The sequence below is a fragment of the Hemitrygon akajei genome, chromosome 7 (genome assembly GCF_048418815.1).
Source record: "Hemitrygon akajei chromosome 7, sHemAka1.3, whole genome shotgun sequence".
NCBI classification, from domain to species: domain Eukaryota; kingdom Metazoa; phylum Chordata; class Chondrichthyes; order Myliobatiformes; family Dasyatidae; genus Hemitrygon; species Hemitrygon akajei.
Genome location: NC_133130.1, coordinates 66,166,193 through 66,186,898, shown reverse-complemented (window position 1 = coordinate 66,186,898; position 20,706 = coordinate 66,166,193). Strand labels below are relative to the sequence as shown.

At 38.1% G+C, this 20,706-nt stretch overlaps 1 protein-coding gene across 5 annotated transcripts in view; it reads left to right on the top strand.

The window, feature by feature from the left end:
* The window catches only part of pde10a (phosphodiesterase 10A), a 443,486-nt gene that overhangs the window by 409,885 nt on the left and 12,895 nt on the right, over window positions 1-20,706 (top strand). For all 5 annotated transcript variants that reach the window (XM_073051085.1, XM_073051087.1, XM_073051089.1 and 2 more), the window contains 4 exons: window positions 2,855-3,027; window positions 6,059-6,170; window positions 14,407-14,487; window positions 18,034-18,122. In XM_073051085.1, the coding sequence (XP_072907186.1) occupies window positions 2,855-3,027; window positions 6,059-6,170; window positions 14,407-14,487; window positions 18,034-18,122 (455 nt within the window). The remainder of the gene's footprint in view (window positions 1-2,854; window positions 3,028-6,058; window positions 6,171-14,406; window positions 14,488-18,033; window positions 18,123-20,706) is intronic.

The following is a 20,706-nucleotide window of genomic DNA, read 5'->3' as shown; positions in this document are numbered from 1 at the left end:
TTAGGCAATATTGCCCTAAATGTGATCAATGTGAAGTCAAAACATACAATCTAAATTGTTACTTGACTGTCCTATTCAGGAAAAAAATTGCATCTGAATGGGAAGTAAAAAAAATTGCTGTAAGTGGTTTGTAGAGTTGGTGAGGTTGCAACCAAGTGGATTGCCAGTTTCTACAGTGAAGAATGCATCAAGGTTGGAAAGGGTAAAGGACATTTCAAAGTAAATTGGAATGGAACAATGAAGTGATGGAATTTCAGATTTAAAATCCTATGGATTATAGGAAGAAGAAAAGATTGGAGATGTGAAAGAGCCAGTAGTGAGGGAAGGGAATGAAAAGGAGTGAAGGACAGTACTATGAAGTTTGGTATCAATATTTGAGAAGAGAAAGTATGTTTAGATCTAGGTGTCTGAAATTTAGATGTATAAATATTGAGAGATGGTTATCATATAACTTTGAATAACTTGGAAGGCCATAAGAGAAAGAGATTATGAGAATGATGCTTTCTCATAGTCGAAGACACACTTCATTGTGTAGACTTGTGACAGGTATTTCTCAGAAACAAAAGGAAAGCAATTTTTACTTCAGAGTTTAGTTGAAGATCATGTAATGAAATGTGACTAAGGTGGAGAGCAATTAAAACTGAAGAGTTGTAGATGTTGGTTAAGCATTTGTGGATTAGAATCTGCCTTTGAAAATTGATTTAGCCTTTGACCTCTGAGGGGCTGGAAGTTGCATGAACTAGTGATGGACGGATGTAGAACAGTGATGAAAGGGAAAGTGGAGCAGAATGTTGTCTAGTGATCCTGTACACTGAGATCTTTCAGCTAGTACAGCCTAATGATTTTTTTTTTAAAAAGAGTAGGATGGAAAGTAGGAAATATCTGAAGATTGAACAGAAGACTCTAAGATGGGAAGAAAGGAAATTTTAGACCAGTTAGCCTGACTTTAGTGGTTGGTAAGATTTTGGAGTTCATTATAACTGATGAAGCTTTGGGATACTTGGAGGCTCATAATGAAATAGGCCAAAGTCAACATAGTTTCTTTTAGGGGAAATCTTGCCTGACAAACCTATCGGAATTCATTGAGGGAATAACAGGCAGGATAGACGAGGGAGAGTCACTGGATGTGTACTTGGATTTTCAGAAGGCCTTTGACAAGCACATGAGGCTGCGAAACACAATTAGTGCCCATAGTATTACTAGCGTGTATAGAAGATTGACTGACTGGCAGGGGGTAAAGAGTTCCGTTGGCTGCCTCTGACTAGCGGTGTTCCACAGGAGTCGGTGTTTGGACCTAATCTTTTCATGTTATAAGCCAGTAATTTAGATTATGGAATTGATGACTTTATGGGCAAGTTTCCTGATGATTGCCGGTTAACTGTCGGCTATTACTTGGATTGCACTACCTGTATGTATAATCTATATTTTCATTTATATTTATCATTATTATTGTTATGAGCAGAGAGACAACATCTGCCGGAAGTAAATTCCTTGTATGTGCATAGGTACTTGGCGATTAAAGTCTGATTCTGATATGAAGATAGGTGGAGGGGTAGGTAGTGTTGAGAAAGCAAGGAGTCTGCAGAAGGACTGAGACAAATTGGGAGAATGAGCAAAGAAGTGGCAGATGGAATATGGTGTAGAGAAGGAATAAAGATGTAGCCTATTTTCTAAATGGGAAGAAAATTTAAAAATCAGAGGTGCAAAATCTACAAATTTTCTCTTGTTTGAGAATTAGCTCATTCTGCCCAATGTCTTTATGGTCTTAAGATCTAAGACTCCTTATATATTAAACAGAGAGAGCAAGAGCATCAGATCTATCAGAGCGGAAAGGAAGCTGCCTACCATTGAAGATTGCTTTAAATTTATGCAATCTTTAGCAATTCTTTTTTGTTTAGAAGTATACACAGTCAGTTCTAAATGAAATATTTGAAGCATCTTAATATATCAGAAATGTTGAAGAGGAAGATTCCAAAGATGAATATATATGCTGATAAATGTATTAGCAAAAATATAATTGGATAACAACATTTCAAGGTGGACACTTCGGTGTACAACATGTTTATAACTTCAGGGATTAGGTGGGATCACCTTTCATAAGGATATTAAGGTAAATAGCACATTCCAAAAAAATAAGGAACAGTACTTTGCAAGCTAGAGAACATAAAAGAATCACATAGGATGGAGGGATTTTCAAGGTGCATAGCTTAATTTCTTCAAAGTGGCATGCATCACAATTAGAGAGCTATGAGTAGAGGATCTAACATACTTGGTAGGATGAAGCTTATTGATCATGTTGATAATAAAATATAACAATGAAGAAAATTTCATTAACAAGATAATTAAATTGAGAATTGGAGAAGAAAACTGAACAAAATGGTTTAGCTTTTCTGGGAGAGTTAGTTATAATGCCATCTAAATAGAGCTTATGAGCAAGGGATCAGAAGTCACACCCATCAAAGGTGCAGAACCATGCAGTTCACACTTTTCAATAAATTAGTGTCTTTTAGATTTAAGCAAGCAACAAGTACAGTTTAAAATTGCCTTGAGCTACTTTGTAAGAGATCAAGATGCCAGGCTCAATAGATGGAGGGGCTGTAGAATTGTGATTGACAGAAGTCTGCATCTGAAACATGTTAGACCTGATAAAGGAAACTTAATAGTGCAAAAAAATTGTTCATTTTATTATAAATATATCTACATTCTGACTGTGTTTCACTCAATCTTTTCTTCCAAGAACATATTAGCCACAGCAGTCAATTCAATGTGAATGGAAATATTTTTCATTTTCAGTAAAGGACTGTAAATTAAAACTAGTTTCTGTACTGTTTATTGAATTTTCTCTTTCCCCCAGTTGGAAGGGCATAATATTTTCGCCAATCAGATAGGTGATGAATATGAAAATTTGTTGGAAATCATTCGGAAAGCCATCATTGCCACTGATCTTGCACTACATTTTGGAAACAGAAAACAGTTAAGTGACCTGCTGCAAGCAGGGGCATTGAATATCAACAATCAAGCACATAGGTATGTTTTCCATATTCAAACAAATATAATAAAATTGAATCAATTGAATATGGAATCAATATGAAAAGGTGATTGTAGAATTTATACCTTTTTATGGTAAGATTGAACATTGTCCTTTGGCTGCAGGTGTGGTGCCAGGGGACTCAAAGACCTAAAATATGGCGTCTCTAAATTAAGATCATTATAGACTAATTAACTATTATCAATCGTGGTCAAATCATTACTTAGAAAGACAGATAAATTCAAGACAGTCACCATGGATTTGTTTTAGAAAATCATATCTCATTTAATTAATTGAATCATTGTTTTTGGAGGTATTGGGGTGGGTCAGTGAAGTTAATGCATTTGATTTGATGCTTGGAGTTCTATGAACTGTTCAACAAGGCTTTATAGACAATAGACAATAGGTGCAGAAGTAGACCATTTGGCCCTTCGAGCCTGCACCGCCATTTTGAGATCATGGCTGATCAACTACTATTAATACCTGGTTCCTGCCTTGTCCCCATATCTCTTGATTCCCCTATCCATAAAATACCTATCTAGCCCCTTCTTGAAAGCATCCAGAGAATTGGCCTTCACTACCTTCCGAGGCAGTGCATTCCAGACCCCCACAACTCTCTGGGAGAAGAAGTTTTTCCTTAACTCTGTCCTAAATGACCTACCCCTTATTCTCAAACCATGCCCTCTGGTACTGGACTCTCCCAGCATCAGGAACATATTTCCTGCCTCTATCTTGTCCAATCCCTTAATAATCTTATATGTTTCAATCAGATCCCCTCTCAATCTCCTTAATTCCAGTGTGTACAAGCCCAGTCTCTCTAACCTCTCTGCGTAAGACAGTCCAGACATCCCAGGAATTAACCTCGTGAATCTACGCTGCACTTCCTCTACAGCCAGGATGTCCTTCCTTAACCCTGGAGACCAAAACTGTACACAATACTCCAGGTGTGGTCTCACCAGGGCTCTGTACAAATGCAAGAGGATTTCCTTGCTCTTGTACACAATTCCCTTTGTAATAAAGGCCAACATTCCATTAGCCTTCTTCACTGCCTGCTGCACTTGCTCATTCACCTTCAGTGACTGATGAACAAGGACTCCTAGATCTCTTTGTATTTCTCCCTTACCTAACTCTACTCCGTTCAGATAATAATCTGCCTTCCTGTTCTTACTCCCGAAGTGGATAACCTCACACTTATTCACATTAAACGTCATCTGCCAAGTATCTGCCCACTCACCCAGCCTATCCAAGTCACCCTGAATTCTCCTAACATCCTCATCACATGTCACACTGCCACCCAGCTTAGTATCATCAGCAAATTTGCTGAAATTATTCTCAATGCCTTCACCTAAATCATTGACGTAAATTGTAAACAGCTGTGGTCCCAATACCGAACCCTGTGGCACCCCACTAGTCACCACCTGCCATTCCGAGAAACACCCATTCACCGCTACCCTTTGCTTTCTATCTGCCAACCAGTTTTCTATCCATGTCAATGTCTTCCCCCTGATGCCCTGAGCTTTTATTTTACCCACCAATCTCCTATGTGGGACCTTATCAAATGCCTTCTGAAAATCGAGGTACACTACATCCACTGGATCTCCCTTGTCTAACTTCCTGGTTACATCCTCGAAAAACTCCAATAGATTAGTCAAGCATGATTTACCTTTGGTAAATCCATGCTGGCTCGGCCCAATCTTATCACTGCTATCTAGATATTCCACTATTTCATCCTTAATAATGGACTCTAGCATCTTCCCCACCACCAATGTCAAGCTGACAGGTCAATAGTTCTCTGTTTTCTCCCTCCCTCCTTTCTTAAAAAGTGGGATAACATTAGCCATTCTCCAATCCTCAGGAACTGATCCTGAATCTAAGAAACATTGGAAAATGATTACCAATGCATCCGCAATTTCCAGGGCCACCTCCTTTAGTACCCTAGGATGCAGACCATCTGGACCTGGGGATTTGTCAGCCTTCAGTCCCATCAGTCTACTCATCACCGTTTCCTTCCTAATGTCAATCTGTTTCATTTCCTCTGTTACCCTATGTCCTTGGCCCATCCATACATCTGGAAGATTGCTTGTGCCTTCCTTAGTGAAAACAGATCTAAAGTACTCATTAAATTCTTCTGCCATTTCTCTGTTTCCCATAACAATTTCACCCAATTCATTCTTCAAGGGCCCAACATTGTTCTTAACTATCTTCTTTCTCTTCACATACCTAAAAAAGCTTTTGCTATCTTCCTTTATATTCCTGGCTAGCTTGCGTTCGTACCTCATTTTTTCTCCCCGTATTGCCTTTTTAGTTAAGTTCTGTTGTTCCTTAAAAATTTCCCAATCATCTGTCCTCCCACTCACCTTAGCTCTGTCATACTTCCTTTTTTTTAATGCTATGCAGTCTCTGACTTCCTTTGTCAACCACTGAGGCCCCTTTCCCTCCTTTGAATCCTTCCTTCTCTGGGGGATAAACTGATTTTGCACCTTGTGCATTATTCCCAAGAATACCTGCCATTGCTGTATTTATGTGGCAGACTAATCAGAAAAGAAGTCCACAAGATCCAAAGGATTAACCCCAGAGTTGCTGCAAAGAAAGTCAAGGTCAATAATGGAAGTTTTAGTGGCTAGAAGCCTATATGGAGTAGGGTTCCACAGTGTCTATTACTTTACACTGATAATTTAGACTGAATTATTAGACTAATGTACATTTGATTGAGAATCAAGAAGACTTTAGGAAGAAATCAAGGGAACAGTGAGGTGAGTGGAGAAGTGGCAAATGGAATTCAAGCCAGCAGAGTCTGAGGTGTAATGTACTTGTTACCTCTTTTGGACATTTATTTCTTTCAATTACCATGTTCGTTTTGAAGATCCAAATGGGGAAAAAAAGATAAAACTACTGGACACCTCTTAATAAATAGGAATATGTAAAAATCTAGAAAAAAATTAATAGCATTAAAAAAGTAATAAACTGCATTTAGTGTTTTAATTTTATTCATATTTCAGTTTAATTTTGTTTTTATTTCCAATCCAACAGAGACAGGGTGATTGGTCTAATGATGACAGCTTGTGATCTCTCCTCCGTCACCAAATTATGGACAGTTACCAAGGCAACAACCGCTGATATATATGCTGAATTCTGGGGAGAGGTATATGCCTAATGTTATTTACTGAAAATAGAGCTAGGTGTAAAGCCTCTATATTCTACTAGTGACTCAAGGGAATCGTATAACATGAAGATACGTATCATTAAAATGGTAAATTAGTACTTTTCAGTTAATGCCAGTTTTAATACATCTAGACCAGGGGTTCCCAACTTGGGGTCAGCAGATGCCCTGCTTTAATGGTATTGGTTCATAGCATAAAAAAGGTTGGGAACCCCTACTCTAGAATGCAAAGAAATGGCCTTTGCCAAGCTCCAGGGTCAACAGATGGAGCCATTCTCTTGATACCCTATTAGCCCATTCATAACTGCCTGTGATTTCTGGATCTGCTCCTTATAAAGGCCAATACCTCCAGGAAGGTGCCAACTTCCCAATCTACTGGATGTCAGTAACGAGCCTGAGTGTCCAACCTGCCATTCAAAGGTGCTTTAGCTGATGGTTATAGTTATGCAGCTCTCTGCTCAGCAAATCCACACCCACCTTGCTGACGTGGTTAATGTTTTCACCAGTAAATCCCATGATGCACTGTTCTCAATGGTGGATGGTGGGGAGGTCATATGAGCAACACTGATGATGCCAGTATAAAAGAACTTCACAGGCAACACCTGATGCTTGAAATGCATTCTTTTTATTGGGAATTCAGAAATAAAAATTTAACACGATTTTATTTTAATTAATTTGGGTCTTAGAACCTGAGCAGCATCCAGACTGGATAATGTAAACAAATTAAGATAATTTGTGGAATTACTGGAATTTCTATAAAGAAATGGTAATAATCAACACAAAGAAATATTAGTAACCATGACAACCTGATGCATGTTTCTTTTGTGCAAATCTGTTAAATTGTCAGAAGCTGGAGACTCCTTTGTGAAACACTACATTTAGCTTGCAAATTCCGTGCACACCAGGTAAAATCAGCCAGAACATCTGTGTATGTGTGCTGCCATATTACCCCATGTTAAAGTTTGAGGAGCTTATATTCTTATAGTATGCAGTTGGTTCTGGATTAAGATTAGAATTTGGATTTGAGTTTTGACTGCAAAACACTAAACTGAATAATTGGAAAAATATTATCAAAGTGAACAGTTTCTAATTTGCTCTATTCCCAGATGCTAGTCCTAGGCCTATATATCGGAATCAGAATTGTGTTTAATATTACTGGCATATGTCGTGAAACTGTTAACTTAGCAGCTGCAGTACAATGCAATACATGATACATATAAATAAATAGATTGCAATAGGTGTTAAGTTTTAAAATTGTAGTGCAAAATTGTATGAAAAAAGTGAGGTAGTGTTCATGTCCATTTAAAAAGTGGATGCAAAGGGGTAAAATGCTGTTCTTGAATCACTGAGTGTGTGCCTTCAGGCTTCTGTACCTCCTTCCTGAAGGTAACAGTGAAAAGAGGGCACGTCCTGGGTGATGGGGATCTTTAATAATGGAGGCCACCTTTCTGCGGCCGTGTGAAGAGCCATTGAGGTTACGTCTGCCGTAGACCTATAGTGGTGATGGGCAAATGGCAGTGGGATGTGTGAGATATGGTGACAGAAGTCAGAGCTATTCAGGTATACTGATAAACATCAGCAGTATTAGAAATTCTGGCAACAGACGTCACCTTCTAACATAGAAGCCTCTAAAGATTCCAAGTACCCCGCAGTGCAGGAGGGGCTAGTAGTTGAAAGTTTAGTAGCGCAGAAAGCAAGATATGGCCCGAAGCACCTTCCAACCAAAAATAAATACAAAAGCCAGCAGTGATGACCATTTGGCAAGTGTGGCTCAATAACACTGAGTGCTCCACAGATCTCAGTATAGCACCGCAATCTCTCACTGGTTCTGGCCATACCCACGCCCCCTTTCGAATAACCCAGGCAGAAGCTTCACTTACTGCCACACTGGGGTGGACAAGAAAGGATGTGAGAATTGCTTCCCCGACATAGGACTGTCCTATCTGCAAAACAAATGTTTGAATTAGCTTAAATATTATGAGCATTTTAAATAAGATACTACATTTTTAAGGAGTGGTGTGGATGGTGCGAGGAAACCCAATAATGACCAAAGTGTAGTAGTGGAAAAGCTGGTCCAGGCCATGCCCTCTTCTCACTGTTGCCATCAGGAAGAAGGTACAGGAGCCTCACCACCAGGTTCAGGAACAGCTATTACCTCTCAACCATCAGGGTCTTGAAACGGAAGAGATAACTTCAATCACCCCATCACTGAACTGTTTCCACAACATCTGAACTCACTTTCAAGCACTCTTCATCTCATGTACTTGATATTTATTACTTATTTATTATTATTAATTATTTTTTCTCTTTGTATTTCCACAGTTTGTTGTCCTTTGCACATTGATTGTTTCTCCATCCTGTTGGGGGTGGTCTTCCATTGGTCTATTGTATTCCTTCTATTTACTGTGAATGCTCACAAGAAAATTAATCTCAGGGTTGTATATGCTGACATATATATACACTATACTTTGATAATAAATTTACTTTGAACATTTTAAAGGAAAACCATCTGAACTTACAGCAAATTCACATAATCATTATTTAGCTTTCTTTGTGACTGGCAGAGCCATCTGCTGGTGGCCAAGTTAGAAAACCAATGACAGGACATCACAAGATCCTTATTGAAAAGCATGTATTAATACTTCCATGAGAGAACCTCTATAATTATATATATTTTATAAATCAGCCATTCAAAGTAAATTAATGCTAAAAACTAAGAATATATTAATGTTTTCCATTAAAACCACTATTTTCATAAGTTAACAATACTAGAAAAAGAATTGAGGAAAGTGAAGTGAAATTTGAGCACTCTCGGGCTCCTTTTGTCTGCATGGGGCCTTGAACGTCTAAGGAAGAGTGGTCTGAATGTATTCAGCACTCAGAGGAATGAAGAATCTGCTGGAGCACTTGGTTTTAATTGTTATTCAACAATGAATATTGAGTAAGGAGAAGACTGAATGAAATATGAATAGCAAAATTCCAAGGCTGAGCAGTGTACATTGACATATGATAAACACTAGGGAACTAGAAGAAAAACTCTTCAAACTCTAATATGAAGATTTGCAAGGAGATTGAGAAAAGAATTAATTATTTGGCTGAGCTCCAGACTGAAACCCTGATACAGGAGAAGCTTAAATGTCTTTTCAGGGTTACTTAAATCTTCAGAGTAGTTATTATTGAACTAGACATCCAAAGATTCAAGTTCAAGATCCTCATGGCATTTGTAGAATTTAAATGTAATAATATGACATTTTTAAAGAAATAGAGCCATGAACACATTTGATTTTCATTTAGGAAAAAAAAACAGCTTCATGAATGTCCTTTAGGGGAATCAGTAACCCTATTTTGGCCTAAATGACAAGACCCATGTTAAATGAAAAACCAAACCTCTCAGATAAACCAGAAAACAAATAAACCATACAGGTTATTTGAATCTACTAAGACACTGAATTTGAACCTAGCAGGATGGACCTTGCAAAGATCTCACAGGCAGTTGGCATCTGGCATAAAGATTAGGAAAGCTGGCCCATAAATGTATTAAACAATACCCTGGCATAGTTGTTCTCATAGAGTCATAACTTGGCACCAGCTCTAGAATTTTTCACAATAATCATTTTTGTGTGTGCTGATAGTATTTGCTCATAGATGCAGGTACTGCAGTATATTGATATAAAGCAGCAGCCTGAGAATTGATTCTGGATCCCATGGAGTTTCAGAGTGTCAGGTTGAATAATAAGCTGAGAATTCTCCAACTGATTCCCACATACAGTGATCCATTTGCTTTGAATCAATGCTCTTTCATGTCAAACAATACTGGAAGAAACACTTGAGTGGCAAGGTTATCAAATGTACATTAGGTGTGCACCTTCAATGTCCTGTCACCGTGAGTGGACTGGTAAAATCGCCATTGACCAGACTTATTGAATCCTGAAGGATGTAACAACCAGATAAGCTTACTTACCTTCATCTTTAAATATTTCCTGATAGATACATTTATCCATAACAGCATTGATAGAAGGAACCACAACACAACCTTTATGGAGTCAAGGTCTCCACCTGAGACCACTCTCTTTCCTGTTGGATACTGAAGGGAATAGACTAGACATTTCAGACAGTAAGTGTGGATGGGGAAAGCAGGTTGACATTTTGAGTCAAAGCACTTTTATCAGTCTTGCCAAATAAAGTTAACATGTCAGCTTTAAATTGCAGAAAGAACTGGACATGACAAAGGGAATACTTCTGATAGGTGAAGTCAGGATTGCCATTATGATAAGCTATTGATGGAGCCATTTGGTTATTAGGTTAATGAAGAGAGTTGCAGAGAAAGAAAACCCCACCCAGCCAACACACTTTTTGTTCCTCTTCCCTCCGGGAGAAGGTTCAGGAGCATGAAGATTCGTACGGCCAGATTTAGGAACAGCTTCTTTCCAACTGTGATAAGACTGCTGAACGGATCCTGACCCGGATCTGGGCCGTACCTTCCAAATATCTGGACCTGACTTGCACTACCTTACTTGCCCTTTTCTATTTTCTAATTATGATTTATAATTTAAAGTTTTATTATATTTACTTTAATTTATACTACAGGGAGCACGAAGCGCAGAATCAAATATCACTGTGATGATTGTATGCTCTAGTATCAATTGTTTGGTGACAATAAAAGTTAAAGTAAAGTAAGTGTCATGAAATGCAGTCCAATGAGCCAAATGAGCCATTCATTAAGATCATCACTGATCTTAAATGTCATTGCCATTTTTCCATACCGTTGCAATGCCCCTTGAATCTTTTGATTTCTGTTATCAATGAATGTAATGACTGAATCTCCACAGCTCCCCACTACTCTGCATGAACAAATCATATCTCTGTCTGAAATGGTCTGTGTATTCTGAAATTGTGACCCCCCCCCCCCCCCACTTCCCCATTCTAGACTCCTGAGGGCAAGGTAAATACCGTCCCTGCAGTTAGTCTGTCAAGACCTGTAAGAATTTTGTAACATTTCTCCATAAGTGTATGATTTACATTTGGATGGTAGTTTGCTTCCCAGGTGCCAGGGTCCACAATGTTTCTGAACGCGTTCACAATATCCTGGAAAGGAAGGATGAGCAGCCAGAAGTCATGATACATATTGGTACCAATGACATAGGTAGAAAAAGGGAGGAAGTCCTGAAAACAGAATACAGGGAGTTAGGAAGAAAGCTGAGAGGCAAGACCTCAAGGTTAGTAATCCCGGGATTGCTGCCTGTGACACACAACAGTGAGAACAGGAATAGAATGAGGGGGCAGATAAATGTGTGGCTGAAGAAATGGAGCAGCAGGCAGAGATTCAGATTTCTGGATAATTGGAAACTCTTCAGGGGCAGATGGGACCTATACAAAAAGGACAGGTTGCACTTGAATCTGAGGGGAACCAATATTCTTACGGGCAGGTTTACTAGAGCTGTTGGGAGAGATTTAAACTAAAATGCAGGGGAGTGGGAACCAGTATGACTGAGCTGAGGATGAGCCAGCAGGCTTACAAGTAGATGATGGGTGTAAATGAATGTCAGGAAGGACAAGCAAATGACTGGGTACAAATGCAGACAGAGCGAAGAGTTAAGTTGAACCACAGGGGCAAAATTCAAAAGAGCGAAGAATGCAGGACTGAGGGTGCTGTATTTAAATGCGCATAGCATTCGGCATAAGGTGAACGAACTCGTGGCGCAATTAGAGATTAGTCAGTATGATGTTGTGGGCATCACTGAGATGTGGCTTAAAGAAGGCCATAGTTGGGAGCTTAACATCAAAGGATATACTTTGTATTGAAAGGACAGGCAGAAGGCATAGTGCTGTGGCTCTGTGGGTAAGAAATGGAACTACATCTTTAGAAAGAGGTGACATAAGGTCGGGGAATTATGAATCTTTGTGGATGGAGTTAAGAAACTGCAAGGGTAAAAAAAACTATGGGAATCATATATAGGCCTCCAAATAGTAGCCAAGATGTGGGGTTGAGATTGCAAAGGGAGCCAGAAAAGACATGTATAAGGGTAATGACACAAATGTAATGGGGAACTTCAGTATGCAAAGGGATTGGGAAAATCACATTGGTGTCAAGTCAAAAGAAGCAGAATTTGTTGAATGCCTACAAGATGGTTTTTTGAACAGCTTGTGCTTGAGTCTACTTGGCGAAAGGCTGTCTTAGATTGAGTGTTGTGTTGGGAATAAAGGGGGCCTTTTCTAGTTGGCTGTCAGTGACTAGCAGTGTTCCTAAGGGGGCAAGATTGGGATTGCTACTTTTCACATTGTTTGTCAATGATTTAGAGAATGGAATTGATGGCTTTGTGGCAAAATTTGCAAATGGTACAAAAATACGTTTAGGGGCAGGTAATGCTGAAGAAGCAATGCAATTGCAGCATGAGTTAAATTGGAAGAATGGACAAAAAAGTGGCAAATGGAATACAGTGTTGGGAAATGTATGATAATGCATTTTGGTAAAAGGAAAAATAGTGCAGACTAATATCTAAATAAGGAAAAAAATCAAACATCAAAGATGTGAAGGGACTTAGGAGTCCACATGCAAGACTCCCAGAAGGTTAATTTACAGGTTGAGTCTATGGTAAAGAAGGCAAATGCAGTGTTGCCATTTATTTCAAGAGGAATAGAATATAAAAGCAAGCAGATAATGCTGAGGCTTTATAAGACACTAGTCAGGCCACAATTGGAGTATTGTGAACAATTTTGGGCCCCATATCTCAGAAACGATGTGTTGTCATTGGAGAGAGTCTAGAGGAGGTACATGAGGGTGATTCCGGGAATGAAGGAGTTAACATATGAGGAACATTTGACAGCTTTGGGCCTGTGCTTGAAGTTAGAAGAATGTGGAGAGATCTCATTGAAACCAACTGAATGTTGAAAGGACCAGATAAGGTGGATGTGGAGAGGATGTTTTCTGTGGTGGAGGTGTCCAATACTAAAGGGCACAGCCTCAAAATTGAGGGATAACTTTTTAGACCAGAGGGAAGGAGGAATTTCTTTAGCCAGAGAGTAGTGAATTTGTGGAATGCACTGCCACAGACTGTGTTGGAGGCCAAGTCCATGGGTATATTTAAAGCAGAAGTTGATAGTTCCCTGATTGGTCAGGGAATCAAAAATCTCCAAATATTTCCTCCTTGGTTTCTATCTAGAGATTTTTACTGGAATATAAAGATATGACTCTTGAGTGAGAAAAGAATTGGAGTAAATTTTGATGACTCATGGATGTCTATAAACATTTGGATGAAACTTAATTCCCAAATTCAGTGGGTTTTGATTGAGTAAGTTATTACATCTTTAAAAATCTGAATCCTTGCTACAGCCCACCCACATCTGGCAGGCAATCTACACCTAGGAGATAACCTGATAAATGTTTGAACGGGGCTACGTGACTTGTTGATTGGCTGGTGGCGTAGTGGCACCAGTACTGGACTTTGAGGCGAGAGATCCCGAGTTTGAATCTGGCCGGCTCCCTTGCATGCCGTCCATCTGTGCCTGGGTTGTGTGTCAAGCTAACAACTCGATCTCATAAAAAAAAAACCTGGAGAGGGATGGGGTTCGCCAGGTTTCAGATGCCAAGACACGCCGTACGATAAGCACACCGAAAAGATCAGAGCAAAAGCTTGTCATGACGGCGCCCCAACGACTCCACCGGGAGTTCAGGGCGCGCGCGTGCACGGACGCACGCACGCACACACACACACACACACACACACACACAATTTGTACATAATTTAATTTTTAACTGAGACAGCTAGGCTTTGATGACATTGGAACCCAGCAGCCGAAGAGAAGCCAACAATAGCTTCAAGAGGAATGGAGGTCCTTCCCCAGGTGTATCTCCCTCTTACTGTGGACAAACAGTGGACTTACAGCTGCATGCTGCTCTTCAATGCTCCTTCCCCAACTGGAAGCTTATTCCCATTAGGGAGGAAATCTGTCAAACTAGCCAAAACCAGAACTCAATGGCATGCATACAAAGTCTAATCTTCCCATAGAAACTCTGCTTTCTTCCTGTTGTTATCCTCTTCCCCCTTGCCCCACGTACGTAAGCTGTCTTTGCCAAGGAAGAGTCAATATGAATAATATTATTGCTGCCATAGGTTTAATGACAGTTCTCTTCTAAATTATTTTTTGTAATTTCAGTTTATAGAAAAATAGAATAGTTGTGAGATATAAATTTAATTTATCTTAATTTGTTTTCATACAGGGTGACGAAATGAAAAAAATGGGACTACAGCCCATACCCATGATGGACAGGGATAAAAATGATGAGATCCCCGAGGGCCAGGTAAAGCTTTAGAATATTGTGATTGTTAAGTAAATGAGATTCACTTGGGAATTTTAAAGACTTAGGAGTTCATTAACCAGCCTGGCTGGCAGTTTACCTGAATGTTCTTGATTATGACTTAATATTGTGGTAGTACAGATATTCCAAGGTGCCTTGCTTGTGTGTACAGGAGACCTCAAGTTACAGTCAAATTCTTAAGTTTCGCTAGTGAAGAGAACTTACCTGCCTTTCCTCTTCGTGCATAACATCTGAGATTCATATCTATTACTATTCTCTGACCATTACAAATGTAAGATATTTAAAACTACATCCTACTTCAGATGAAATCTTTGCTATAGTTTGTAAAATAAGAGAAAATTGTATGGCCTAAATTTGGTGATCAAAAAATCCATGAGCTCAACATCAATTAACCTTAACCTGAGAACATTTGTAACAGAAGAAGGAATAGGTTATGTGAACCTTGAGCTTGCTCGATCTTTCATTAAGATCACGTAAATCTTCTACCACAAGTCGATTTCCCAACCCATATACAGTGATCCCTTTGGTATGTAAACAAAATCTCATGATCTCAGCTTTGAATATGCTTAGTTATTATCCAATTTCTGATGTAGAGGTCTTCAAAGATTTACAACCCTTCAAGAAAAGAAATTTCTCACATTTTAATCTTTATTAACCAAATCCCTATTGTCAGCAGAATCTCTTAGTTCCATATTCATCAGTCTGAAGAAACAAGTTCCCAACATCTATTCGATCCTCTCAGAAGCTAAGTATAATTATGAATGCATGGCTGACCCACCAAAGGTGATGGTGCAGTAATATAAATATAAGAGAAGTGGCCCTGGGTATCCTCAATTCGAGCCATACAAAGTGTCAAGGCATCTGGGTGAACATAAGCAAGGAAACACCTCCTGATTACCAAAAAATCATTCTCCCATAACTAATGTCCTTCATGTTAAACAACACTAAAAAAAAAATACCGAAAGCAGGAAAGGACGGAATAAACTGGATGGAGGACTTTACTATCCATCAAATTGAAGACTGGTTTCTCTGTTGTTCAAGATTGCAGGAGGAAAATCCATCTCATTTTCCATATGGTAGCACCACTCTTGACTGAAGTGGCCAAATCCAGAAAGACACAATTGCCTGTTTGGGTCAACAGCATACCAACCAAGAGATGACCTGTTCTCAGCGATCTACATATTGCAGATGCTGCTGTTTATATGTAGTTGATTGAAATGATAACTGTGTAATCTTTGAAAAGCATATTCTTGTTTCCAGTCTGAAGTTTCCATCTTCTTTGTTGTGTGGCATTTTCATTGTGCCAAATGGCACAGACACAGAAATTTCAGATCTTTGTCATTTCATGCAGACGGATCAAAATGGAGTATCCATCAGCAGCAACAGAAATGTCTACCAATACCATCTATCTGGCCCAGTAAATCATTCATTTTATCTTCGCAATCAAGGCAGTGGAACAAGATTGCTTTAACAAGCAGTGTGAATGGGCATGCCAAGAGCAGTGTTGCACTCGGCTTATCTAAAAAGTTTGTCCTACATAAACAATGATGGATAATTAAACAATTAACAGGAGGAGAAGGGTCTAATAGCATTGTTATTAATGGCAAAGCCCAACTTGTGATTGTCAAGACCATGATGAAGCATTTACAACAGTCTTCAGCTGGGTGAACCATGTGGAAGATTTGCCTCAGTGTCTTCCTGAGACTCCCTCCATCAGAGAAACAAGTCTTCAAACAATTTCATTCACTACATGTTTTTAAAGAAATTGCTAAGAGTATTGTATGCAGCAAAGGCCATTGGATCAGATAACTACTGAATGCTTGTGGCCTATAACTAGCCGTGCCCCAAACCAAGCATTTCCATTCAGTTTTAACATAACCAACAATACAGAAAATTGCCAAGGTGTGTACTATCTATAAAGAAAAATCAGATTCAACTTCTGTACTCAGTTATCAACAGCATGATGGAAGGTAGTGAGGGAATCCATCAAGCAACACTTAGACAGCAGTAACCCATTCATCAATATTCAGTTTGGATTACAGCAGTAACACTGGGCAGTATGGTGTCTCAGCAGTTAGTGCTTTTGCCTCTCAGCTCCAGGATCCTCAACTCAAATCTGTCCTGGAATGTTATCTTTGCCAAGTTTACATATTCTCTCCATGACTACGTGTGTTACTTCTGTGTACTCTGGTTTCATCCCACATCTCAAAAGTGTGCTTTAGGTCAGTTTCTGCTGTAAATTACCCCTCTGTTTGGATTAATGCTGAAAGAATCAAAAGGGTTAATTAGATAGATGTATCTGTGAGAGAATGAGTTTCAGGGTACAGAGAAGTGAGAGGAAGAATGGGTCCATAGGGACTTCTTTCTGAAGGTCAACATGGTCTAAAAGGCCTCCTTCATGTCATAAGTATAAGATGCCCTGTTCCTGTTCTCATTACAGCCTTAGTCAAAAGTCCAGAGATGAAGTAAGAATGACTACTGTTGACATTAAGGCAGCATTTAACCAAGTATATAATATAGAAAGTACTCATAAAACATCAAGGGAAAAACATTCTGAAGTTTAGAATAAAGAAGGTGGTTGTGACTATTTGATAGCCATTCATCTCAGCCCCAGATATTTGTTGCAATAGTTTTCTTCATTTGAAATACTAACCCATGCTATTTGTGAATTTAGCCAATTTAGTGTCTAACATTTGAAACCAACTTGTACTGTCCCTGAAATACAAAGAGTTGGAAAGTACAGTTATAGAGAACTCTGAATCTCATTGCAAGTGTTGCATTGAGACCTGTGCATCACACTTCAGGAATTATGTATTGGCCTAGGAGGAGGTGCAGTATAGAATGGGATAGTTTAAAGGAATTAATTATGAGAATAGGCTACGCAGATAATCCTTGTGAATATAGAAGATCAAAGAGATATTTAATTGAGATGTTAAGATAATCAAAAAAGATTGATTGGCAGAATAACAGTAATTTATTTCCTTTGATGGAAGGGTAAGTAATAATAGGGTCATAACCTCAGAATTGGGGTGAAGCATTCAGGAATGATGTAAAAAACTGTTGAACATAAATGGAATATTTAAAAACCAAGTTTTATTAGGAATTTTAAGGATTACAAAAGAAGACTATATTGATATAGATGAGATTTACCTTCCTGATAATGTGTTGCTACAAAAATAATCCTGCTAAGTAGGAGAGGATCCGCAGGTTCAGACATTTGGTAAATGTACTCATCTGAGAAGTCAGTGATAGGAAGCTACCACCTAAGTCAGAATCCCACCTAATTTTACAAAATACAATTGCAAATACTTTGGTTTGCCATTCTTCTCTAATATTTAGATCAATAATACATTTTTCAAAAGTATTCTAAAAGGTAACTTGTAGAATGAGTCCCACCTAGACTGAATTAACATAAATATTGACCATCATCTAAGTGAATAAAAGAATAAGCTTGAGGAATATAACTTATATTCTACTTGTGATGTATGATAATTTAATAAAAGACCATTCCATTTTCCCTTTGCACAGGTTGGTTTCTACAATGCTGTAGCCTTGCCTTGTTATCGTATACTTGCAGAGATCTTTCCAGCAACCACTCATTTGTTAAAATCTTGCAGGTAGGAGTTTCCATCACAGAGAAGTGAAAACAGTGTATCTATCTAGATTTGCATTTTCAATTAGATATTCCAGTTCATTCAACCCTTTTATAAATAAATATAATTAAGTGCAGAACAAAAATGAGAAGTAAAAATTGTTTGGTATGGGTTCTTACGGATTCTTTTAATGACCTCAGAAAAGTTTTAAATATTAAAACTTACTGCTAGAAGTCCTATTGTGGAGTAGAATGTGAATATCAACAAATTTAAAGGGAAGTCTTGCAACCACCATCTTCATTGTTATCCAAAAATCTAATCAATATTAGTTGTGGAAAATTCTACTCAATTTAATTCTTCTATTGGTATTAAAAGTTTCAATTGCTATAATGTTGTTTTCATAATTGTTGGAAGTTATTACGTATTGTATTTGCTACCTTTCATGTCAGCACTAGGACTGGTAAAGATGATTGTCTCCTTTCACCCAGCTAAATATGTGAACTTCGTGCTTTTTTTGCAATATATCATATTCATATTGCTGCAGCTTGAAAGGGAATCATTGTACTTCAGTTTGTAGCTTGGGCATTTCCTTTACAAAACTGTCTAAATCTTGCTTCAAAATCTCTATTGTTTGCAGATTTGATTACCTCTCAATTACATTGTTTTTCCATACATTCAGCAAAGTAGCATCTGTCAAGGTTCATCAATAATTTAAAAGACAGTGTTTCTTAATCAGTTTTTTCCAGCTGTTTAGGTCAGAAATGATGAAAAAAATCCTATATGATGAATGAAGTACAAGTATGGGGAAACTGTCTCGTGCTTTCTTTCTCCCAAAATAAAATAATATAGCTTTGCAGTGATACCAGTCATCAAACCCAGTTGGTTCACCTTAGACGGAAAGGTAGATTTCAGCAATATATAGAGAAGACTTGGTTGTATTTACCTTACTACCCTTCCACAAGAAATGACTTGAAGAGAAAATTATTAAGTTCATCAGTGCCATGAGGATAAATCAAAGGAATCATTGCATTAGAGCAAACCTGCTTCCTTCTGGTACTTCAGGGAATTTTGACCTCCAAAATCAGGAAGACAAAATGGAAGCTGCATTGTTGTCTATCCATCCCAGTAACGGTAAGACTTATTTCAGTTTTGGTACAGATACAGCTCTGAGGGTACTACAACAAATTCTCCACAGCATATGTATAGAAATCTAGATTAATTATGCACTTTAGTGGAATGTGAACTGTTTTGCCAAGTATTGTGAGCAAACAATAAAAAGGGTGAGCAGAATCATTTCAGTTATTTATTAATAAAACAGATTACGTTTTTTATATTGTATTTAAATGAGCATGGTTGCATATGACAAGAGTAATTAAAAGAAATCTTGAAGAGAATGAGCCTATTATCTGAGTGCATATTCTGAACCCAGGGATAGAATGCAGAATCTTGTCACTCTATTATTTAACTGGCATTAATGATGTCACTTGATCCAACTTCAGTCGGCAAATACACATCCTATTTACATTCTGGCAGATTCTGTTTCTCCAAACTTTTTCTCATCTCTTGTCCTGGAGAATTTAAAGTAATACCTTCAAAACATAAACCACTAGATTAATTTGTTCAGCAGGGAATAGCTAAAAGAATAACACAGATATAAAGGAAGTTTTTACACTTATGACAACCTACCTGTTGTGTATGGCTAATTCCTGAGAGCGTTGCTTTTTAATCTAGTTTTGAACTGATCACAGTCTAGTTACAAATCCAGAAAGACTTTATTTGAAACTCATTTGAAAATATAACAGTAAAAATAATTTAGTTAAGGGACATTTAAACTTTTAAGTTGTACATTTGTAGAATTCCATATGGTATTTGGCTTTACTGGCATTTCTGACCATGAAACAAGAACTGAAAACAATAGTTTGGTTTAATGTAATAAAAAATAATCTACTGACACTCATTAAAACAAAGATGATTCATTTTTGTCAAAATGTATGTCAAGAATCAGTTAAAATAGATTTTATTTGAATCATTATCAAAAAGAACTAAATTAATCATTTCTGTAACTGGACCTAGTAGCCATGGGGGGTGGGGAGAAGGGGGATGTGTAAATCTTTTTCACACATGAAAAAGAAGAAAGAATCCTAATTTAAAAGGTATTTAAATGGACAAATCTGGATTCCAGTTTGAAAAATTACCCAGTCTTATATGTATGTCCGTATATTTAAGATTAGCTCCTTCAGGATTCACCTCATTAAAATCCTCATCTTCCTTGGTTTCTAAATGATGTAAGAAGATGTAAAAAGCCATGATCAGATACAGCCCCATCTTGTCTTCATGCCCAAGGAAAATCTTGCTTTCCTCTCATGTCAGTCTTTGGCTTTGAACCTCAACCTTTTCAGAGGCTCCTCAAGTCAATCGTTATTCCATGATGAATATGGGAATCCAAACCTTCATGTTTCTATATGGTAATACCAAGTCATATCACATGAGAGCAAGTCACCCCACCTCTTTACAGAACCATCATTGGTGGGCTTTCATATGGAATGTTTGCTGTTAGAGCAGTGAAACTGCATTTTTGTAGAAACAATAAATAATGCATAAATGTTAG